Source organism: Elephantulus edwardii, unplaced genomic scaffold (assembly GCF_000299155.1).
Source record: "Elephantulus edwardii isolate Elephantulus edwardi_28Jun2011 unplaced genomic scaffold, EleEdw1.0 scaffold00201, whole genome shotgun sequence".
Taxonomy (NCBI): domain Eukaryota; kingdom Metazoa; phylum Chordata; class Mammalia; order Macroscelidea; family Macroscelididae; genus Elephantulus; species Elephantulus edwardii.
In genome coordinates, this window is record NW_006399951.1 from 4602172 (window position 1) to 4627623 (window position 25452).

The 25452-nt window shown below is 41.9% G+C and overlaps 2 protein-coding genes across 2 annotated transcripts in view; one reads left to right on the forward strand and one right to left on the reverse strand.

Moving 5' to 3' along the window:
• Nucleotides 1-23615, reverse strand: part of LOC102859365 (Bardet-Biedl syndrome 2 protein homolog) — a 27256-nt gene extending 3641 nt beyond the window's left edge. Inside the window, exons 1-15 of the mRNA XM_006897112.1 lie at nt 23499-23615; nt 19376-19603; nt 18105-18230; nt 17607-17669; nt 16154-16231; nt 13911-14015; nt 13724-13810; nt 11333-11468; nt 11023-11162; nt 9742-9886; nt 9483-9654; nt 8543-8672; nt 6401-6532; nt 5719-5856; nt 3416-3528 (exon numbers count right to left, since the gene is read on the reverse strand). Coding sequence (XP_006897174.1) covers nt 3416-3528; nt 5719-5856; nt 6401-6532; nt 8543-8672; nt 9483-9654; nt 9742-9886; nt 11023-11162; nt 11333-11468; nt 13724-13810; nt 13911-14015; nt 16154-16231; nt 17607-17669; nt 18105-18230; nt 19376-19603; nt 23499-23615 — 1910 coding nt within the window. The remainder of the gene's footprint in view (nt 1-3415; nt 3529-5718; nt 5857-6400; nt 6533-8542; nt 8673-9482; nt 9655-9741; nt 9887-11022; nt 11163-11332; nt 11469-13723; nt 13811-13910; nt 14016-16153; nt 16232-17606; nt 17670-18104; nt 18231-19375; nt 19604-23498) is intronic.
• Nucleotides 23616-23668: 53 nt separating this feature from the next.
• LOC102872105 (60S ribosomal protein L37-like) overlaps nt 23669-25452 on the forward strand; it is a 58876-nt gene continuing 57092 nt past the window's right edge. The window contains exon 1 of the mRNA XM_006897139.1: nt 23669-23860. Coding sequence (XP_006897201.1) covers nt 23669-23860 — 192 coding nt within the window. The remainder of the gene's footprint in view (nt 23861-25452) is intronic.

The following is a 25452-nucleotide window of genomic DNA, read 5'->3' on the forward strand; positions in this document are numbered from 1 at the left end:
TTTGGAATTCAGATGCACTCTTATTGATTGTGCTTGGCTGTACATGTACATATCCTTCAAGATGTATCATGGTGGTGTTGCAACCTAGAAGACACCTGATTCTTCTTCAGTCATCCTCATTCGCTGTCCAGCTCTCACACACACAGCAAGTGACTCAAAAGACCGTGGTCTGAACAATGTGTACCTTAGAGTCTTCAACCTGACATCCCTTCTCCTCAGTAATTTGGGGAAGTCTCTGGCAATAAACTTGCCTGATGCAATATGCCTCCTGATCTTCTAAATGCTGGTACCAGGGGTATTGATTGTGGACCCAAGTAAGATGAAATGGTTGACAATTCCAATCTTTTCTTCATCAATCATGTTGCTTACAGGTCTAACGGTGACAATTTTGTCTTCTTGATGTTGAGTTGAAATCCATAGTGAAGGCTATATTCTTTGACCTTCAGCAAAAAAAGTGTTTCAAGTCCTCATTTTCAGCAAGCAAGGTTGTGTCATCTACATAAGACAAGTCACTGACGAGTCTTCCTCTGATCATCATGCCACATTCTTCTTCATAGAGGACAGCTTCTAAACAATTTGCTCAGCATGTAGATTGAACAGAGAAAGGATATAACCCTGACAACACACCTTTCCTGATTTTAAACCATGCAGTGTTCCCTTGCTCTATTCACACAACAGCTTTTTGGGCTAGGTATAGCTTTCATATGAACATAATTCTGGAATTCCAATTCTTCTCAATGTCAGCCATAGTTTATTATGATCCCCATAGTCAAATAAAACACAAATAACCACTTGTATGGTATTATTTGCTTTCAGCCAGGATCTATCTGACACCAGTAATGCTATTCCTAGTACCACAGCCTCTTCTAAACCCTGCTTGAACTTCTGGTAGTTACCTGTCAATGTACTGTTCTAGATGTTTAGGGATGACCTTCAGTATTATGCTTGCATGTGATATTAATGATATTAATGCTATTCAATAATTTCCACATTCTGAGAATATAGATTTCTACACGTCATGCCAAGTACCAGGAGTGAGAGAAGGGCAGTGATTGTCAAGGGAAACAAGGTTAGGTGCCCTTGCGTCAACTCTAACTCACAGAGACGTTCTGTGTAACAGAAATTGTGCCACCCTCACCACCTGTACTGTGTTTGAACCCACTGCTGTTGTCACTGTAAATGCATCTGACTAAGGGTCCTCTTCTTCCTCACCGGCTCACCAGTTTTCCAAGTACAGTGTTCTTTTCAAGGACTGGACCCTCCTCTCTTAGGAGGAGCCTGGCTGCACTTCTTCCAGAATAGATAATGTCTGTTCTCGTGGCAGCCCACAGCATATTCAATACTCTTCACCAACACCACAAGGCAAATGCTTCAGTGTCCCTTACTGTCTGGCTTTCACAAAAGCGTAAGGGAGTGAAAACACCAGTATGGCGCCCCTATCCTGAAGTCTTGAAACCGATGCCCTTACTGTGGTGTCATGGGTTTACTGCTCCAAATGGCACTGATTTTCACCACACGAAGGGTAGGAACATAGTAAGGTGCGTATAAATGACTTGTGGTGGGATTGGTCTGTTTTTGCGATCCCTCCAAGTTTAAAGTGAGCACAAAGGGAATCTCACCACCAGCAAGGAAGAAGCAGAAAATACAGGATGCATCCTTCAAGGCCAGAGACCCTTGTGCCTGTCAGATCAGGAAACATAGAAAGAGGAACAGCAACCTCGGTGGAAAACCAGAGACCAACATGAGGCAGGGCTGACCAGGGGCCATAGCCACACAGAGCGAGGGGCCTAAACCCAAGCTTGCTGGAGGACAAAGAGAACTCTCGAACACTGGCCTAAGCGGCAAGGCAGAAGACCACAGGGCCTATGAGCATGCCTGAGAAGCTGTCCTGACTAAGGAACTATATCCTAGTGCCAACCTGAACTGTAACCTGTAACTGCTCCAGTAAAACCCCATAACCATGAATATGGTCCTAAGAGATCTGAGTGGCCATTGATATGATGCTGGATTAATAGAAATAGGTGCAGGAGTGTGGAGACCACGTCTGACCTTATGAGAATTGGTTTTATATCGTGGGTGTTGTTGATGGGGACTGTTCCCCTTGCTGTCGTTGCTGTGTACCGTGGAGGTGGAAATGAACCCTAGCTGACCCTCCAATGGGTTTTCAGAGGCATTTAACAGCACAGGAGGAGACTGCCCATCTTTCTTTCACAGAGCAGCTGGTGAATTTGAACCACGTGCCTTTGGGATTGCAGCAGTTTCTCACCACCAGGCCACTGAAATTAATAAAGGTCAGATGTGACCATTTTTGTGCTGACTCCACTCTTTATACACTTGCTATTTAGCAACAGGTAAAATTATCTTCTCATACAGGTAATAGGAGTATATATTCCGAAAAATTAAACAGTAACTTAGTAACATGCAAATCAGTAGTGTTCAGCTCGTCTAACAGAGACCACTTAGAAGGCATTATACAGAAGAAAGGGGCTATTTACAGTTACAAATGAGAAATTACCAAGGCTTAAAGTTAATAAGAAATGTCCAAAACCCACATGAAAACCCATAAAAACCCTCCTAAGTGACACAAAGTATGACTTAAATATAATAACATAGTCTTAGAAAGGAAAACATAATGATAACATAAACTTCATCTACCACTGTTTAACTATTTTATCAAATACACCTCAGTACACTTTGTTAACAAGATTGTTTTATATCCAAGCAACCAAGAAGTTAGATTTGTATATATTTGTCTTTTACTCTTGTACTGTAAAATATACATTTATAAAAATCAGTAGACCACATCTTGGCTCATCAGGTGAAAAAAAAGGACACTGCTAACACCCTAGAAGCTTCTTCATGTGTACTTTCTGAAATGATAATCTTCTCCAGGCTGTCTGTCTAGTTTTCTACCATCTCTGTGCTTCCCAAACTATGTAACTGTTTTCAAACTATATAAATGAAAGCATTTCTTTATACACACACACGTTTCAGTGTTTCAGTTCTTTCAATCGTCACTGTGTTCAAAAGATTCATTCACGTTGTTACATGTCATTGAGGTTCATTCATTCTCACTGCTGTGCAAATATTCCATTGTACGAATATGTCACAATTTACCCACTGTATTGCTAATGCAAGTTCTGACTGCTTCTACTTTCGGGTCCTTATGAATAAAGCCTTAAATGAACATTATTTTGTAATTGTTCTGGTTTCTATGTGCACAAGTTTCTCTAGATTGTACATATGAGAGTGAAATTGTCAAGGCATAGATGATGATATTTTTAACATCATTGTGAGTGGCCAACTCTTTCTAAAGTCATACCAGCTTGCACTGCTACCAGCATCCGAGAATTGTTGCTCTCTCATACTGCTCACGTTTTTAACCCTGCCCATCCCGGTCACGGTAAATACTCACATGTCCCTCATCAGACGAGCGTCCTCAGCTCGGACCAGCAAACTTCGGATCAAGTTAGAGTTGTCAGACATATCTGCACTGAGCTTCTGATGCACTGAGTGATATTCATCCACCTGGGAACCATGAACAGTCAAGAGTGCAGAAAACTTCAGAAACTTCTTAGACAGACTGAGAAAACAAGAGTCCACGGTCCTTTCCTGTCACCTGATCATTTTTACCACATTCAGTAACGCCTGTTACTTCATGTCTTCAACAAGACATCACTCATCTGTCTGTCGTAGTAAGGTAACTTGCATTTTACTGTGATGATAATAGCCATGTCACCAATATTTCAAATACCAGGAGAGTCATCCATAATACGTAGATTTTAGCAGAGCTTTCAGACTTGGGCTAGAAAACAAGCTTAGTCATCCACTGCTAAAATAATGGGTCCTGGAAAACCCTATGGACAGCATTAGAATTGTGGGGTACAGTGCCAAGAAGATGAGGCTCCCATATTGGAAAGCACTCCAAATATGGCCTGGGAACAGCTGTCTTTTGAAAGTAGACACCACCTTAATAGTGAGCATGCAGTAAGGCTTGTAGTTAATGAAGAACTTCATGTGTTGATGTTGCATGACACAAAATGAGGAGAAATAGCTGCAAGCATCCATTAATACCTGGAATGTACAAAGAAATATTGGGAAAAGAAACTGGAAACCATAGAGATAGGTACCCTAGCATTAGTGAGCAGAAATAGATGGGTATTGGACATTGTGAATCAGATAATCACATACCATGCCAAAACTGACAGCACATAACAACAACAACTATGTCAAGACAGACAAGAAAACAAAGGTCCTCACAACAGACAGCATTATGATAGATGGAGAAAGGAATAAAGCCATCAATGATTTCATCTAGCTTGGATCAACAACCAACATCCTTGCTACCAGCAGTCAGGAGATCAGGAGACGTACTGCACTGGGAAAGTCCACTGGAAGAGGCCAGGGACTTCTTCAAAACACATGATGCAAAATACTCGAGCAATAATGCCAGTTAAAAGATCAAGCTGCACCTCATTCCGGCCACGGTCTCCTCAATCATTTGCTATGCATCTGAGAGCTGGACAATGAACAAGGCTGACAGAAGAGAACTGATGCCTTTGAGTTATGGTGTTGGAGAGGAGTACTGAGTATTCCATGAACTTCCAAAAGAACAAACGGCCAGCTCTTGGCAGAAAGTGCAACCAGAGTGCTCCTCAGAGGCAAAGAAAATGAAGCTCTGTCTCAATCCACAGGCGTGTTGCTAAGAGAGGCTAGTTCTTGGAAGTGGATACCATACTTGGAAAGATAGAAAGAGAAGACGGCCAACAAGATGGATTGATACACTGACTGCAGCAATGGGCTCAAGCGAGTCAGAGATGATGAGGACAGCAGAGAATTCAGGTCTGTTGTTCACAGGCCTGCTATGACTATTACTCAACTCAATGGCACCTAACAATAACACAACAAAGCCAAAGCAACTAAGGATTTCTACCAGCTTCTGCTGTTAAAGCTCCACAGTGGCCTAGTGGGAAGGAGTTGTGCTGCCAGCCTAACAGCTTGTGGCTTAAATCTGCCAGCTACTCCACAGGAGAAAGATAGGCAATTGTCTCCTGTGCCATTTACAGTCTCCAAAAGCCTGCTGGAGGGTCAGCTATAAGATAGTGCAGCTCGATGGTACAAAATGACCACAACTACCTTAGCATTCGAAAGTATCGATGACACAAACACGCACACAGGGATTGGAAGTGTGAATGCTGTGACTGGGAGTCAACTGTAATCCTCTTCATTTTCATTTTGTCCTGCATTTGAGTTGTTAGAAAGCACTCTATCAACAGGTAAGACGATGGGGCTAGAAAAGAAAATGTTGTTTTTTCAATGTAATCCCCTAAACCAGACAAAGGAAGGAGGGTAGTAGTCAAGGCCACACCCCCTCACTTTCATGGAATCTTTAAATCCAATGAACTTTCTACTACGACTTCGATTAGGACCTCTAAACATTGTACAATTCTTTAGAACATGAGTGTTCTCTAAGGCGCCCTGGTGGCTCAGAGCATGTTGGTGGTTTGAAGCCACTCGTCGCTCCTCTGGAGACAGCCTCTTCCTGTAACAGTTTACAGCCTGGCAAGCCCAGCGGAAGGTCGCGAAGAGACAGAAGCCCCGCGGCGGCAGCAGCTTGTTTTAAAAGTACATTTTTAGTCTTGTTAAAAAATCATAAAAGAAACATTTCGAACATTCAACTACCACGTGCTTACAAATGCATCGACTTTGTGCCCTCACCTTAATCAGCACCTTTCGTAATTCCTCAAAGTAGGCAGGGAAATCGGCTTCCACCTGGAGGTCTTCGATAGCTAAAAATGATGCCAATGACTGGACTATATCCCCAGCCAAATCTATATCGTCAGTATGCACCGTGACCTAGGGAAAACCAGACAAGTTTAACACCGCCAGCGAGTATAGAGATTTCTTTTCAAGAAGACCTGAACTTTCCCTGCTCTTACAAAATTACGAAGCTTGTATTCATACTGGGGTGATGGGTAAATTCAGCCCTCAGGGATATCATAAACTAGATTCATCATTTCCAGTAGCTGGCTATATATAAAAGATCAATCCACTAACCATCAAAAAGAAATGAGAAAAGTGTTAAAAAAAGTAAAGACAAAGTCCTAATCCTTTTTTAAATTGAGAAGTCATTTAAAAATTGAAGGGAAGGGGAGACAAAGGGAGAAAACCACTGGCTTAGATTATATCCTAGGTTCTAAGAGGAAAATCCCAACAGAAAACTACCTTGAAAAACGTGGTATATTTATAACTTTCAGACCTCTGGTTCCAGATGCTTGGTGGGCACCCCTAGATTTGATTTGTGTCGCATGATAAAAGACTATACGAGAAGTCTCTGCCCTGTGAGTCAGTGCTGACCCTCCGGCACCCCACCAGCCACAAGTGTGACAGTACACGTTACCTCTCCGCTCGGCTGTACTCTGATATGTAGCTGGCCACCGTTGCGCAAGGAGGCGAAGCACGCTAGAAATGGAGCATTCTTTATGTTATTGTCTTCTGGTAACAGAAAGTTCTGGTTAAGCCATATGACAACCTCAAAAATGAATACAAAGAAATTCCATTTTAAAAGTGTAGTCATTTTCAAGAAGTATAGTTACACTTCTTTCTGGTTTTAGTTTTTAGTTAACTCTAACCACATTCTTTTCCCAACTCAAATAAATTCTCAAGTAACATTCAAAATGATGTCCGGTTCTGTAACCTGCACGATTTTTCAATCTTTTCTCCTCAGCAATAATCTCAGAGGCACTCTGTAAGCAATTCAGCTATAATGCTAATTCTGTTCACACAGTAGCTCTTTTGTGGGTTTATCCTTGACTGTGTTATCTGACTAGAATAACATTCTAGTCTTTAAAAATGTTAAACAAGGGGAGCTCTGGTGGCCTAGTGGTAAGGAGCTGCAACTACAATCCCAGAGGCGCACGGTTCAAATCCACCAGATGCTCTGCCGGGGAAGGAGGGACAATCTCCTCCTGTACCAGTCAGATCTGATTTGACGGTACACTCACACAAAAATAATAAATTTTTTTAAAAAAAATTTAAATAAAAAAAATGTTAAACAAAGTCTAGACATATACCACAGACATGAGGCACATCCACATAGTAAGGGGTTTTTTTCTAATTTATTTTAATGAAAGTTCACATAGTAAGGTTTTGGCTTTTTTAAATTTTTTCTTAAATTTGTGTGTGTGTGTGTCTCTGTGTGTGTGTGTGTGTGTGTGTGCGCGCGCGCGCGCGTGCACGCGCACCATCAAACCAGACCTGACTGGTACAGGAGGAGACTGTCCCTCCTTTGCCACTGGTGGATTCAAACTGCACACCTCTGGGATTGCAGTGCAGCTTCTTGCCACTAGGCCACCAAAGCTCCGTCACATAGTAAGTTTTAATGTTAATAAGTGTTTTTGGTCAAACATTCTTCTAGGTCGTATAGCCCTGGTGTGTCCACAGAGGTAACTTGTGGTTGCTGTGAAGCTGAACACTGCGACACTGATGTGCCAAATACGTGAATGGCTACCCATGGTGGACAGTGTTTGGTGGAGCTCCCCGATTAAAACAAGCTTGGAAGCAGGAATGGCATCCACTTCTATGATAACTGGCCTCCGGAAACCCTATGAACCTGGAGAAAGGATGAAAGTCCCACAAGTGTTGAGGACTTTCGTTCATAGGGTTGCTATGAGTCGCCTATGACTTGACGGTATCTAACAACAACACAACAATACTTTGCAGTAGTCTGCAGCACATGCGTACGCCCTGTGAGGCCTTGTGAAAGGCCCCACCCACAAGGCCTCTGGTTCCACAGACTCAGAAGGCATCTGAGCATCCACAAGATCGAAAAGCCCAGCCACTGCTATGATTGAATTGTTCCCATATAAAACATCCAGGGAGATCACACACACAAGCATATAAAGTACGCAGTAAGCTCAGGAAACCAACTCTGAGGGGGCTGACCCTGGCAGTTGCCCCTCAAAACCACACAACATACTTGCTAGGTTTATAAAATACAGTAGTCCTTTAACCTTTACAAAGTGCTGGTACTCTAACCATGTACTATTCGGTTCTCCCTCTTAGATGAGGCTTCATTTATAAATAAGAAAATTGGGACTCACACCAGTGAAGGCGATTCCCTAAGATCCCTAAGAATTTAACAAACATTTAAACACAAAAAATATTCAAACTCCCACTCTTTTTCCATCTTGGCACAAGTTCCTCATGAAACACTAGGTCACAACGCCACAGAAACAGAGAGAGAGGAGTTAGAAGCCAGTACGACTTAACTTGTGACTGAAGACTGCTCAGGGAAATAATACCTTTTTATTCTCTTCTTTTTTATTTGGTTCTATTTTCCTATTCTTTTTATTTTTTAAGTTTGGGGAAATATTTTAGCTGAATTTTTAGGATGAGTTACCAGCCACATCCAAGCTCCAGAATGCTTTCATAGTTACTGCTCCCAAGAGAACGCACTGGTGTCACCTCTCACTATCTAGGAAACGGCATATGGAGGGTTCCAAAGAATGGGGGGAGGGGAATAAAAAAGCAGGGTACTCACCCTCTGCGCCCGCTCGGCAATGACAAAGCTGACGTACCCGAGCGGCTTGCTGTCAGGGTCAGGAATGATGAGAGCGTACATGGCAAACCGGGGAAGCTGCCTCGTCATCTCAAACACGTGGAACTGCATGCTACAGCGACCAATGGAACACAGGAGAACAGTTTGGTGTACAATGCTACTTCAGAGCACAAGACCCAGGAAAATCCGTGTCAAACCACTACTGGGACAGAAGGCTATTTAAGAGTTTTTCTGACCAAAAAAACTCCTGAAATTTAAGGGTTAAAATGTTTTAGTAAAGTACTTCAGTAACAGAACCTTGGATTTGGAGGTAGCATGTGCCTACATACAAACATGTGTGTATGTGTGTGTGTGTGTGTGTGTGTATAGAGGTGGTGTATGCTTACATACAAAGATATATAGAGACAAAGATATAGATAGATAGATAGATAGATAGATAGATAGATAGATAGATAGACAGATAGACAGACAGACAGACACACACACACACACACACACACACACACACACCCCAAAAGGCTTTAAACAACTTAAATGGAATGCAAAATACTTTTTATGTTCCACAAAGCTCGGGTCTCCTTTTTAGTTTTTGCACTGGCTGAGGTTATATATAACTGTAATATGAAAGAGCATCCTAGCCCAGTAGCCTGTGGCTAAAATCAGAGCTGACTATCATCTGTACTGTTTTTAATCTTTAGTGTATGTGAGATCATTTGACCAAAACTAAAACAATGAACAGCTAAAATGTACACACCCTCTCACTTTCTGAAAGATTTCTAATGAGAGAATCCTTGACAAGATGAATAAAAAGCATTAAAAGGCTTCTCTAGCAACATAGAGTGCAAAGCGGACTGGGAAAGCTACACATCCCTGCCCTCCTCCAAAACTGCCCAGAAATGAGCCGCGCGTAGCAAAGGGTCACCTGCTTCTGTAACCCACAAAGGTTTTCAAGTGCAGATCCACCGGGACATCTTTGGGGGGTGTGATGGGGATGGCGATGGAGCTGGACAGGTTGTGTACGCTGGGGTGAACCACGTGGCTTTCACCTACAAAAATGCCCTCTGCGAAAATGAGGACTGCTCGGATGATGGTGTCTGCAGGCATGAGGGGAAAGAGCCGTGTAAGAACTGCTCCGGGACGGCCCAGACCCCCGCGGTCCTCAGCCGTTCAGAATGTCTTACCATTAGAGGTAGAAATGCATAATTCGACATGAGCAGCTTGAGCTTCGCCACCCAGAGTGATCGAGAGGGCGGTGTGCAGCTTGGTGTTGGCAGGAATGATGCCCCGAAGCCCATCGGCCTCATTCAACGGACTGCTCAATTCAGCCTGCAAAACACCCACCCCGCTTCAACTCAGTCACCAAACCACTGACCTGATGCCAACTTTAAACAGTACACTGATTCTGTTTCAAGACAAGGACTCCACATCCTCTTCCTCTATGAATCTGCTTCTATTAGGAATTCTTGCCCTGTCCGGCTTCTCGGGAAAAACCCCTTGCTCCTATCTGTGATTTACGGTCCTGTTCTTCATCATTCCTTAAAGAGTTTATAGTATTCTTTACAAGCCCCCATGTTTTTATTATGCACTTGTTATATTGTTGTTGTTGTAGAAAATGTCAATACAATCATGGGTTGGAGAAAATAAAAGTCCTATTCTCTATTGAGGGTACCATGGACTGCTAGGAAAACAAACAGATTCATCCTGGAAAGGGTCAAATCGGGCTGCTCCTTGGAGGCAAGGATTCTAAGGCTCCGTCTAACATACTTTGGACATGTTGCAAGGAGGGACAGGTCCTTGGAGAGGGACATCATGCTTGGTAGGGTGGAGGGACAGTGCAGAAGGGGAAGGCCCCCTATGAGGGGTAATCCGGATGGGTGTGTTGGAGACGGTGCGATTGGCGCAGGATAGAGCAGGGTTTAGGGCTGTTGTACATAGGGTCGCTATGAGTCGCAAGTGACTCGACGGCACATAACAACAACATTCTCTATCCTCACCCTGCAACCACAACGTGGTACACACAGAAATTCTGTAGCTGCCAGATGTTTTCTTATTATTGAGTACTGGGTCTTATTGACACACAGTGCTCTTATTTTTCACTTAATATAATCAAAACTATCCTTCCACACCAACCTCAAATGTGTCCCTTTCTTTCTTTTGCATACAATTCCCCATGGTATGTTCCCCATTAATAAACATTTAGGTTTCTAATAATGTTCAAGCTCCAAATAGTTCTGTAGTAAATGACTTTGAACACACAGGCAAATACTTACACAGGTGAGATGCCTAAAAGCAGACATTCTAGTTCTTAACTCTGACACCCACATGAAGGGCGAGGCAGTGCCAGTACTAGGAGCTCACACCTTTCTGAAGGACGGACCCAGGTACTCACATTGTCTCACTTCTGCCCACCCGTCAGCCCCCACTCGCTTTCCAGCTCGACTCTCCATCACCCTGGGACTCACGTTGGTGTTTTCCTCATAGTTACGGAGTTCTAGCAACAGATTCTGTTTTTTCTGGCTGAGCTCGCGAATCAGATCCTGCTCCATATTGGTGTCCATGTGGCTCCCCCAAATCTCAGCTGGGCCTGGCTGGTAGCCTCGGACTGAAGAGAAGGAAAAAAGAAGCTCTCTCCTGACCTCAGAATAACTCTAGTCACCAACTACCTGGTCTCAAAGTCCGCATTTCTCCGGGTGAAGTTTTTTGGGGGTATTGGGAAAATTCTCAATGTAAACACTAGTGGAATTTCCTGGCATTTTGGCCCATTGTATGTACTTTCTCCGTCCACTGAGCAGCAAATGAGCTGGTCACGGCCATCCATGCGGTAATCGCCCTCAACCACTCCAGCAATTGCAGAAGGAAAATTGTCTTTAAAGATGACCTCCCCAGTCCGGTCACTTCGAGCATCAACCTAAAACAAAACAAGAGTTTGAGAAAATCCCTTACATCATGGGTTTGTTTTAACAACAACAACAAAAACAATTATACAATTTTAAAGTTACAATCAGCTTTAAAGATCACATAGTTTAGTAATTTTAATGACTGTTCCACAGAGTCCTGCGTCTTCCTGGTGGATACTGGACCCAGGGAAAACACAAGAACTTTAACCATCCCTGCTTTCTTCTTTTCTTACACAAAACTGCTCTACATACTGGCCTTCTCTGTAATATTTCACTTGAAATATTACAGAAATCAGTCTGGTCTGAGACAGTTAGTGTAGTACTTATAGTACTTATAGTGTAAAAGGGGCATGGGCTTCATGGCCAGATTGCCCAAGTTCAGAGTCTAGCTGTGCCCACTTGCTCCCTGTGGGATCTTGAACAGTTTTCATAACCATTCTGTGCATGGTCTCGCCTCTGACAACCAATGACAAAAACACGGGGACAAGAACAGAACCTGCACGTCTGGGGGCTGCTGTGAGGACTGAAGGAGTCAACACACGTAAAGTGGACTAGTGCCTGGCACAGAAAGGTACACAGTAAATGTCAGCTCTGCATAAAACTACCATCTTCATAAATACATTGAGTTTGAAACACATCAGATTAGCCCAATCTTCCCCACACCTTCAAACAACCCTGCTAATCTCATCCACAAATAACTATTCCGATGCTTTGGGAGCTCTCTTGTCCCCTCTGAGTCTCTTCCTCTCAAGAGAATGAACAATAACTGACTCATCAAAAATGAATGCATCTCTAAAACAATTATGATGGATAATCAATTTAAAAATTATTATTTCTGTTTCAGACAAGAACACAGGGATTACCAATAAAAGGCCAGCTGGAGAGAAAATCTGGTACAATGATCATCTCAATAACCAAAGCCATTCACTATTTGTCTCTTTTTATAAACATCCTTCCTAGGAGGAAAAATAAAAAAATCCCCTGCAAAAAATCAGATTGTAAGGTCACATGTTATACTGCCTATCCCCGACCAGTGTCTGGAGAACATCACCCTCAAATAGCCAAGCTATTAATAAAAAAACAGCCCTCTTCATATGGTCATATAACCCCCACACTGATCCGGATTCTTCCTACTTAAAGCCTAGCCACTTAAAAGCCTCTAGCAATCAACCAACACTTTAAAGACATAACAAGATCAATTAGCTATCAGAGAGATGCAAATTGAAACAACAATTAGCTATCATCTCATGCCCAGAATAGCAAAGTTCAGTCAGACAGTAAACAATAAATGCTGGTAAGGGTGTGGTTATTGTTATGGGCCCTCACTGGCTCCTATGCACAAGAGCTCTAAACTCTGTCCTATCCTGAATTCTCATATAATAGGGAAAGTCTTCTGGCACTTCTTTAAAGGTGAACATGGAAATACCATTTGATCCAGAAATCACACTACTAGCTATAGATTCTAATAAGAGCTGTAGCACAAACAGATAAATGCACATCCATGTTCTCTGTAACTCACAATAGCAAAGAGATGGAAACAACTCAAGTGCCCATCAATGGACAAACAGTGAAATCATGTATGGTATATTCAGACAAGGGAGCATTATGCAACACTAAATAACAATCAAGATTTCACAGAACACTGCGTAACATGAATCTAGAGGAAACTGCTAAGTAACATAAATCAGCCACAAAGAAAACCCCAAATTCTGTTAGACTCCTAATATAAAAACCTAACGAAAGATTTATACACAGAATCACCCTTAGATGGTTACCAGGGATGGGAAGGAGGAGAAAAGGAAGTAAAACTAACAAACAGATAATAGATACATGTTAGGACAGATGAATGGAAAGGCAATATACAGCAAGGGGATAGTCAGACATTAAAGTTAATGGCATTAATGATTTGTAATTAACGTTATAAAACAAAACATACATCAATGATTGGAAAAGCAATACAATTTGTAAACTTTAGCTTATATCTCAATTTTTTTTTAAAAAAAAAAGCATAAATAATAATGTTACATTACTTGAAAAACACAAAGGGGCTCATTTGCAAAGAAGCAAGACTCCAAATCAACATTTATCCTAAAGACAGAGGAGTTTTGACCCTAAGAGCTTTTTCTCTGAGGGAAGACTGTCAAGTCAACTCTGCTTTTCAAGAGGTATGTGTTACTGTTCTGATTCATACAGCCAATACATTATAGTACACACGACTAGTACATTATTTTGAGTTCTACCTCAGCTCTGCTAGGCATCAACATACCTTCCCATTGGACCAACCAGTTATCAGTTCAGGAACTCCATCAGAATTCAGGTCAAAAGCATGAACACTCATGGCATGATTTTTGGACTGAAAAAGAATACCAATAATCAGTATATTCAACAGAGTGGGGGAAAAACAAAAACCACAAAACCCCAACCTTGTATATCAGAGGCTGAATCATACTCACTTTAATTCTCCAGTATCGGGCCATTTTGTCATAAACTCCAACTGTACCATTAGAAAGAGCATAACCAAATCGACTGCCGTACATGGGGCAAAGAGAGGTGATTATCTGCAAAGGAATATGGAAGAAGGGAACACCTTTTCATTAAGGCTCAATCTACTGCCTTAGGGATAAGATACTCTAATGCCTCGCTGTTAAATTAAAACTTAATCAGATCTATGATCTTGCAGATCGACTTTCTAATTCTGTGTCTAACACAAGAGATCATCAGAAATAAAGTACACAAAGCATAGGCTAATTATGCCATCTCGACATCTACCTACAGCCTTTCTATAAAACTATCTAATAGGCTTATCTCTGAATATATAACATGCTGTGTTGGATTCTTGGTTTTAAAAAAACACTTGGAGTATTCAACCATCAGATGAATTGATTTTTCTGATCTTGGACATGGCATTTGAGCCAACAGCAAAGCCTCTTGAGAAGACAGAAAAACAACCTCACAAATAAGTAATTTTATAAATTGTACATTCTTGTATGTTTAGCCTAAGTTACTCCGTCTTTGAATAGCTGGATACAGGTAATGACAAATTGCACTTATAACCATCTGGGTTTTACATCATTTATATCTTTTAAAATGTTTGTAAGTTACTTTATATGTAATGTCTGTAACCTTCAAAAATGAAGATACGGTTTATAAAGACACTATTAACAGAAGGCAAGTTTAATAAAATGGGGAGGGGGCAGAGGAGGCATTCTACTGATATCAGAAGACACACAATGCAGTTGTAAAAATGCACAAACCCTGCCCTAAGTCAGGGACTACAAGTTTCTTCTGTGAACTAGAGAATCAACCGCCACCACCAGAGAGTGATTCAAATTCACAGCAACCCTATGTGGTGACAGAGTAGAACTGGCCTTCAGAGTGCTTTCAGGGCTCTGCCAACAGACTGGCAGCCCTTTCTTCCAGGTGTCTCTTGGGGGGACTAAAATCTCCAACCTTTAAGCATCGGCCGAACACTTACCTGTTACCCAGAGATTTCAGAAGATCAACAGTCACCGCCTCGAATTCCTAACTACATGTTCTTCTGTCCTTACCAAGGATTTAGGAAAAAGATGTTTCAAAGAATGTACTTTTGTCACATCTACCAGGGAACAGAAAGAAGCCCCGGTGGTGTAGTCTGTAGGGAGTGACAAAGCTCACCCACAGGCAGCGCCTAAGTACTTCAAATCCACGAGCAGCTCTGAGAGAAAAAGATGGGCAATCTCCTCCCACGTGACTTACACTCTCACAAACCCCAGGGAGGGGCAGCGAAGTTAGTTCCAATCGATTGCAACGTGTTGAGTGTGAGCAGTAAACAAAAGTGTAACAAAACCTAAGTAATTCCCTCCAAATAGGAAGTGGCTTACAGCAAACTGGAATAAAAAGGCTACAACAACATCGACCATAACAGCTAGCTGCATGATGGTGATTCTCAAGGATTCTGGGGGAGGAGGCTGCAAGCGCCTTTAAGGATCTACTGAAAGGGCCCTGTCTAAGGAAAAGCACACACGGGCAGATACGCATTAAACAGCAGCTCCCGGAGACACGCGTCCTCAAAGTGATGCTCTGACATGCATCTCTCCCTTGCACCTCGATTCTTTACACAACTCTAAGCATATATAAAGTGTATATACCTAAGCATTTATAAAGTGTGTATTATTGTTAACTCTAAGCATATATAAAGCATTGTCTGACTATATGAAAATCTATGACCACATCACTGGTAATATTTTCTCAAGATGCAAGTTTTGCTTTTAGGCCTCCTTTTATAATTGTGAGGCGTGCTGAGAATGCTTTACCTACACAACTTTGGTGAGGAGATGGCGAGAAAGAAGTAATATAGGAGGAGAAATCAACAACTGTGTTGTAGCCAGCGCCCCCAAGCTTTTCACACAGACTCTCACACGCCATCTAAGTTTGCCAGACTCCTGCCACACCGACCACTAAGGTTCCTCTTGGGATTCTTCCTTCCTGTTTACAACGTTCACAAGCCATTGTGCTTTTTCTCGTCACCAATATCCTAACTGTGGTGTTTCCGTCATGCATAATCCCTGAAAACTAACAACAAATATACTACAAGCTTCAAAGCAAAAAAACTATCTTTAGCTAATGCTTAAAAATAAAAGCACCAACTGAGGTTCAATTCGAGGCTACGTTAGACTGTGACTCATCTTGGCCAAAGTTGACAGAGCTCACTCTTTACCTCTGTTTCTGTCATTTCTGCAACAATCTCATCTTCTTTAAAAACTCTGATGTCGAAGTCTTCAGATCCAACAAGAAGCTGAGGGGTGTCAAGGAGGTGAAAAGTATGCACATTCATGTTAACAAGTTAATGCAGCAAAATTTCAAAAAATAAAACAAAAAAAAAGAGAGAGTACTTGGGAAATTGCCACTGTCACGTAAGAATCTTAATTCCCCAGTAATTTAATCCTCGTGAATGCTCCCTGCAATGGGAGGGTCAACAGACACAGATGGCGACGTAAAGTGGCCACATTAAGTGGCCACTACAGATTTGATCCTGCGTGTGGCTCCATGCCCATTTTTTAAACCACATGCCTAGGATTGCTCCGTGTTTGGGTAGCTTTCCTCACCTACAGACAGAAACCTGGCTTCAAATGCCAGAGCTCAGTATTCATGGCGGGAATTCTAGTGACACAATTGTTAAGCACTTGGCTTAAAAGAGTCAAAAGTGTGGAGGTTCAAACACACTCGGCAGCTCTGTGGAAGCAAGCCCAGGGGATCTGCTCCTTAAAGGTTATAGTTTGGAAAATGACACGGGGCATGTACTCCGGCATAAAGGGTCACTATGAGTTGAAACTAGCTCAGTGGCACCAAACAACAATAAAAATCCATGGACAAAAAAATGTGCAAGTCACTGTGCAAAACAGCTCCTCAGACGATCTGGGTGTTCAAGAAGTAATCATCAGAATCACTTAAAAGGCTAAGAAGCACTTAAAATAACTAATCTTTAAAATCATTAGAAGCCTGGTAAAGCTGAAAAACCACTTATTAATATGGTTTCAAAACACTGAAGCAAATTACAAGACCATGACTATAACTGAGGTCTCATTAAATGTTCTCTCTCTCTCCCCTCAGCCTGGGTCTTTGAAACTTTATGCCTTTGATCTCTAAATTAGACAAACACAAGAGCTTTACTGTTGAAAAGAGAAAAAAAAGAGTATGTGACCAGTTAGTTCATCACTATGGAAACAGAATACCAAAATCAACTATGAGAACATTTTTTTGGTCTTGTTTTGGTTATTATATTTTTCAAGTTTATATTGGCTCACAAACACAATTTGCACACATTCTATTTCACACATCCCTTCATTTACATCGTGCTTCATACGATCATTCTCATACACCATGTTTTATAAGAAACTAACCCTTTTTTTTTTTTTTGCAACACTCATATCACCATGGTGAGCTTGGCAGCCTAGAGGATCAAGAGTTGCATTTACAACCCAAAATAGGCAGTTTGACTCCATCAGCTGTTCCAACAGGTAATTCTCTCCCCTGCGATTTCAACCTTGGAAAACCCACTGGAGGGCTCAGCTATGGCTAAGTTCCCACAATAGCAATGAATTTTTTTTAACACTGCTCTCACAGAAACATTACCCAGCTCAACCACAAGAGGTATCTCATCCCCCACATACCTCCTTCTTCCCATCCCCATCAAAGTCACACAAAGCCAGGGAATGAACATTATCTCCAGTAACCTGAAAATAAAACAAAAAATCATCATTATGCCATCTTTTTGTACTTAGTTCACTTATATTACTTACACAAAAGATTATGCAAACCAATTACGCCTCTCTTTTTTCACATACAGAATTGAATTGTGTTAGTAGAGCCAATGGTTTTAAAAGGGGGAAAACACCACCCACAAAGAAACTAAAGAACATTCAGGGAGCTCTGTTGCCTAATGGGTAGAAAGCTGCATTCCCAACCCAAAGGAAGACAGTTCAAATCCACCAGCTGCTCTGAGAGAATTAAGGCAATCTCCTGCTTGATTTGTAGCCTCCAAAAGCCTGCAGGAGGGTCAGTTATGAGGCAAATCTGACTCGACAGCAATGAATTTGAGTCTGAGCTGAAAGAACATTCAAAGTAAAGATATTCAAGGGTCACAAAAAAGAATGTTTTGTCTCTCATACCGTCCAGAAGAGATCATTTCCTTCATGATCAAAACCTTGCAGGACACAATTTCCACCAACAATCACAAGTGGAGAAGCAATGTCTCCCAATGTTCCCAATACCATTGCATTTGCCCCATCAGCGACCTACAAAAGAAGACACAGAATCTCAGATACAACGATGTGTGAGTAGAATAGAGCAACATAAATCTCTACTTTCACAGAGATTGTTTTAGTTCTCTGACATTACACACACACACAGTCCCCAGAGAGGCTGGCCAGAGCTGTCCACCGAGGTCAACAACCACAGTTCACACCAAGACAAGTACAGATCCAGCATGACTGAGGACTCGAGGCTGTCACAAGAATCTCCTACAATAATATAAGGATCTTGAGCACCTCCAGGTTCTAGAAGTCCAACTTTCCAAAGAATGACAGCTTTATGCCTTTAAACATCCAAATCTGGATGTATTTTAACCGTCTCAGAAATCCTTCCAAAATCTACTATCCAATTCTGTTATTACTAGCTTTAAATGTAAACAAACTGTACAAAAATACTAAAACAGTCAGTGTACGTTCCTACCATCGAGACCTGGTACGTGTCCAGATTTCCGTAACAAAATTTACCTAAGTTAATCTCTTTTTGGAGAAAATAAAGAGTGTTTTATTTCCAGATGATGAAACTTCCCCCCCATTCTTGCTTCCTTTTCTTTTTTTGCAATAAATAGGGGGTATTAAATGGCAGGCTGTGGTATAGCAAAGACTTCTTTTTGAAATAACTTCTTACTGTACAGGGGAGCTCTGGTGGCCTAGTGGCAAGAAGCTGCAACTACAATCCCAGAGGTTCACGGTTCGAATCCACCAGATGCTCTGCCAGGGAAGGAGGGACAATCTCCTCCTGTACCAGTCAGATCTGATTTGACGGTACACGCACACAAAAACAATAAAAAAAAAAACAAAAACTTCTTACTGTACTAAACTCTAGCGCAAGGCTATCACAAGGCCTCATCGCTGGCTGCCTCCCTGACTCTCAGCTGGATTCTCAACAAGATGCCTCGAGACATGGCAGGATCACAAATGCTAAAACATCAGTTACTATATAATGACCAGCCATGATTCCAAACACGGAAGTTTCCACTACATCACACACACACAAGTGGTCAATCTCCCTGTCACTTACCTTTATTACAATAAATACTCCAAAATAAATGTCTGATCTCCATTGAGCATAAAAGGTCAGAAGAGAGTAACAGGCAATGGGCATTTTATGGTTATATACAGAGTATACTTGCCTCTCTATAAAACAGATCTGAATTTCTGTAGACATCATAAGCCAAAAGATTAGTCTGCGTCCCCACTAAAAGAGCATCGTAGCCAAGCTGAGAGTTCAGGACTCCTGCCGTGAGGCAGCTGATCGCCTGGTTAATGTTGAGAAGGGAAACATCAGACTCCAGGGGGCTCTGGGTTATTCCAGATGCACTGAAATGCTTGCTCCGTGTATGAGGATTGTGAATAAAAATCTAAAGCAGAAACAGTTAAAATACATGTAATAAACATGTCATGTAAAATTAACATTATACATTAAAAAAAAGGACTGGGTCAACAACAGATACCAACATTTACAAGAAGTAAAAATCATCGTCCACAAAGTTTAAGAAAAACTTACTGCATAAAGCCATTGTTAGAAAATGCCACTGACATGGGGGTTGGGGGGAAACTAAGAAAAGAAGGGATAAATACTGTGTATAGCAGTGAAACAGATGAGGAATAGAACTGCTTAAAAGGAATATAGGATTGGGTATTCTGTGTATGACAACAGTCCAGAATAAGAGCTACATAGTAAAGTGAAAAAGTAAAGTATAGTAAACAGAAAAGCAAACTGGGGGGGATAGGCAGGGAGGAAAATGTGCAACAATGAATGAGTAGAAATCTAAGTTCTCCATAAACTTTCATAAAAACCTCAATTTTTAAAAAAAGAGGGGAAAATCGTTCTGTGCACAATTTGGTTTTAGGCATTATGAACTGTAGAAATCTAGCAGTTCTTGGCCTTAGGCAATACAGAAATGTTCTTTAGGGAAGGTGATTTTCTTTATAATAAAGAGTAAGATAATATTCTTAAGGTAATGGTCTTATAAAGAATTAGGTAATGCCTTGAACAATAACCATATTATTTGCACAAAAATAAGATAATTCAACAGGTTCAGCTATCATCAATAGATATATAGGCACCTGAGAGCCTGCATCAATAATTAAATTTCCTTGAGTTTCATCTGTAAATAGGTCTGGACTGGAACACGCATCTCAAGAAAGGAAATAGAACCAGAGGAAAATCTCAACAGAAAGCTCTGTTTGCCTTCCAAATGGCCACAGACAGTACAAAACATACATACATACACACACACACACACACACACATATATTATGTGTGTGGTAATAACATTGCCCTGGGACATCTTCATTGTCCAAAAACAGCCTCACGAAGGAGTGACAGGAGAAAGGAGGTGGGGAAACATTAAGGCAGTAGCCCCTTAAGAGTTCTAAAACTCTGCAATTTAAAATAAGTATCTCTTTTGTTATAAATCCAGCCAGGATTACATTTAAATTCTTATTTAAGCAAGGTAGCCTATTCAATACAGAATAATTTTCAAAGGAATGAGATAGAAATAGTAACACTAGCTACAAAGTATTTGTGTTGCTTCAACAATCCCACTCATTTGTGTGATGCCTGACAAGAAGCCTTTATAAACGTTCTTCTTTTTTGGAACAAAGACATGAAGTCTGAGTTTTGGTTCCAGATCCCACAGTCTAGCCACCCTACCATACTTTCTTTTATCACAGTTCTGGGCAGATCAAAAGAATCCTAACAAAGTCTTCAAATAATTAAAATACACTGAGGAAGAACTAGAAAGGAAATAACTTATGGGGACTCTATTCATTGCTGTTGGAATGGAAATAATTTGGGGTCTCCTGCTTAGAGTCAAAGTCCCGTTCTTCTTGTCATTTTTATGTGCCATCGAGTTGGAAGTGACTCACAGCTGACCCTCCAGCAGGTTTTCAGAGGCAGTAAATCACACAGGAGCAGAATGCCTCTCTTTCTTCCTCAGATCAGCAAGTGGGTTGGAAGTACCTGCCTCTGAGTTGGCAGTATGACTCTTTACCAAGTTGGCCATCTATTACTTGCTGTTGTTAGGTGCTATAGAGTTGAGTAAAACCTATGAACAACAGATCTGAACTCCATTCCATCCCGTGCTATCTTCACACTTCCAGACACATTAGAACTCATCATAGCAGTCACTGTGTCCATCCACCTGGTCAAGGGTCTTCCTCTCCTTTGCCAACCCTCTATCTTCTCCAAGCAACTGTCACTCTCTGCAACATGCTTGAAGCATATGTGACAAAGCCTCATCATTTTTGTCTCCAAAGAGCACTCTGGCTGCACCCTCTCCAAGACAGAGTCTCCCTCTGATCCTGACTCCACATTCCTCTTCATGGAGTACAGCTTCTTGAATAATTTCCTCACTATACAGATGGAATAGGTATGGAGAGAGCATACAACCCTGATGCCTCCCTTAATTTTAAACCATCTTGCTCTGTTTACACAATAATCTCCTGGTTTCATATGAGTACAATTGAAGTGCTCTGCGATTCCCATTCTTCTCAATGTTAGCCATAACTTGTTATGATCCATGCAATCAAATGCCTCTGTAAAGCAAATAAAGCACAATGGGTTGGAATCAACTTGAAGGCAGCAGCAGGTTAAGTGTCCATCAAGTGAACTCTGATGACTAAGTGTTTGGATGGTAATGAAAAGTTTAGCAGTTCAGATCCACAGCTGTTCCACAGAAGACGAGACAGTCTGCTTTGGTTAAGATTGTAAGCCCCAGAAACTCTAAGGAGCAGTTCTACTCTGTTCTGGAAGGTCACGCTCCCTCAGGATCCACACAAAGGCAGTGAGTTCAGGTTTTAAGCTAGGAAAGGAGTCCTGGTGGCCAACCGGAAGGTTTGAACCCCTTTGTTGCTCTTCTGGAGAAAAGACATGGCTGTCTACGTCTATAAGGTTACAACCTTGAAAAGATGTGGCAGTCAGCTTTGTCTACCCTGTCCTGTGCGGCACTATGAGTTGAACAGACACAACACTAAAGAGCGGAGCCAGGAACACCAGCCCAGTGAAGAGCTGCTACCCTCAGCCTTGAAGCAAAGATGTGACAATAGCTTCCCTGGGTCCCATTGTGTTCTTCACCTCCATTAGCACACAGCACCAGGATCTGCTTTCTCTGTTGCCTTTCAGAGCTGTACATTTCCTGCAAGCCAGGACTCTGGCTCTATCTCTGAATCCTTCACATAGTAAATGACCCTGTCGTTTTCATCTCTTTGGTTCCAACGTCTTGCACAGTGATTGGTACATATATTAAATGAATAAATAGCAGAGGGATGGGGGAGAGATCCTAATGTATTAAGAAGGACCAATCCTCGGAGAAGGGCATCATGCTTGAAAGGGTGGAGGGTCAGTGCAGGAGAGGAAGACCCTGGATGAGATGGATTGACACATTAACTGGGGTTGTGGGGTAGGTATGTCACAGACAGTGAGAATGGCTGAGGATAGAGCAGGGTTCAGAGCTATGGTGTACAGGGTCGCTATGCGTCATAAGAGACTCGATGGCACATAACAAAATATGGAGAGAGGTCAAGAGTGTAACCTAAGCCATCAAAGATCTTTGCAATCATTTCTTTTTATTTTTTTAATTTTTATTATTATCTTTTATGTGAGTACTGTCAAATCAGATCTGACTGGTACAGGAGGTGTTTATCCCTCCTTCTTCAGCAGAGCATCTGGTGGATTTGAACCGCACACCTCTGGGATTGCAGTGCAGCTTCTTGCCACTAGGCCACCAGAGCTCGCCGCAATAATTTCTTTTTTCTTTTCTTTTTTTCCTTATTGTGTACCATCGAATTGGATCCAACTGGCACAGGATGCCTCTCCTCCTCCAGGGGAACTGTGGTGTATTCGAACCACGAGCCTTTGGGATTGCAGCGCAGCTTCTTGCCACTAGGCCACCAGAGCTCCCTTGTAATCATTTCTTTTTCTATAGCATCGCTTAGCTCAAGAGGCAGTGTGAGACAGGGGGGAAACTTCCCGAGGGGTTCGATGCCAGGGATCGGCGGCTATTTACCATTCCACTTCACAAAGTCCACTCCCTATCCAGCATCTCTACCTGTAAGGGCTCCAATGCTGTCCAGCGTCTACGCGCCAGACGACCTGAAAGAGTTAACTATTCAGCAAAGCCTTTCCGGTGACACCTCATCATCTCAGCAGGATGAGCCAGTATTGCCAAGCGCCCAGTGGTTGCCAGGCAACGTGGCTGGGGGCGGGATCACAGGGCCCGGGACGCAGGCTCCGCGCAGTGCGGAGGTTACCTTGTCTGCCTGGGTAGCAGCCGCCAGGCACGGGTGGGTCCCGTCGTACCGCCCGACGGCTACCATGCGAGGGATGATTTTGTGGCGCAGTTTCAGAGTGAACACGGGCAGCAGCATGATGCTGTATGTATGCAGCCCCAGGCGATGGTGGAGGCGACCTCACCGCCGGGATGATCGCGCGCACGATAACATCTGAGATGCTACCAATCGGGTTACAGCTGTCTCCACACATGCGCGAAACGTCACGCCACTCTGCCGGCCTCGGGCCGCTGGCTCTTCCTGCAGTTGCGCAAACCCGCCCACTGCTTTCTGCGGCTGCGCAGTCAGGGTCTCTGCGCCTGGTTGGACCAGAACGAGAGGAGGTGGGGCGGGGGCGGGGCGAAGTTCCTTTTTCTGATAAATTTGCATATTTTGATGTTTAGACTTTTTCATGCTCTAGAGGCATCCTTTCAAGAATTATTTCTCAAATGACTACTTGTACTAATATACCAATCCCTTTAAAAAAGAAAAGTCTTAACTCTTGTGTTTTAAAGCTCGGAGTCCCTTGCAAGATTCCCAATATATTTAAAAAGCAAACATGAAAAATTGTGACCATTCACAGCAAACATTTATTAAATGTTTTTCCTGTCTGCTGTGTGTCAGTCACTGTTCTAGATGATAGAGATAAAGGCGTAAACAAAAACCTTTGAGGTCCTTAAGCTTACAGTACTAATTAGTGGAAACATTAAATAAGAAATAAATATGCTGTTATTGTCATTATTAGGTGTCATTGAGTCTTCTACTAAGAGTCATAGTGACCTATGAACAACAGATCTGAACCTTACCCTAGCACGTGTCATCTTCATCATCTGTGATACATTTAAGCACGTTGTTAGAGTCACTTTGTCAATCCATCTTATTGAAGTTCTGATTCTCTTTTGTTGATCCTCCACCTTTCCAAGCATGATGCACTTTTCCAAGAACTGACCTCCTCACCACATGCTCAAAGTATGTGAAATAAAGCTTCACCATTCTTGCTACCAAGGAATACACTGGTTACACTTTCTCCAAGACATATTCATTTATTCTTATGGCCGTCCATGGGATATTCAATACTCTTCTTCAACATCACATCTCAAAAGGCATCAATTCTTCTGTCATGTTTATTAATTGCCCAGTTTTCAGAGGCATAGCAAGTAATTGCTATGAAAAATGGAGAAACACTTTTAGATATAGTTCGATAATTGTAGAGGGGCTTCAGGCCTTTTGTTCATAGGGCTGCTATGAGTCATGCTTGACTTGAAGGCAATCAACAACAACAACAACAAGAAGGAGGTAAAGCCCAGACTGTAAGTCACTAAAAAAATGAAGCGATATAGCTGCAAACATACATCAATATTTGAAACTATATGAAATATTAATCTAGGAAAATAAAAGCTGTCAAAAATTAAATGGAATGAATAAAGATCACATTGCAGGCATTAGTGAGTTGAGATGGACCAGGATTGAGCACTTTCTTTTTTTTTTTTATTATTTTGTGTGCGTGTACCGTCAAATCAGATCTGACTGGTACAGGAGGATATTGCGCCTCCTTCTCCGGCAGAGCATCTGGTGGATTCGAACCGTGTTTCTCTGGGATTGCAGTGCAGCTTCTTGCCACTAAGGATTGAGCACTTTCAATCAGACAATGATATCATCCATTATGCCAGGAATGAAAAATTGAGAAAGACTGTTGCATTCACGGTCAAAAAGACCATTTCAAGATCTTTTCTGAAGTGCACTATCCATACTCATACAAGGAAGACCTATTAGTATAATGATTATTCAAATATATGGACCAACAACTAAAGGCACAGATGAGGAAATTGAGGGATTCTACCAACTTTTGCAGTCTGAAATTGACCAAATATGCAATCAAGATGCATTTACTAGAAAGCAAAAGTAGGAAACTAGGAAGGACTGATAGAAATTACAA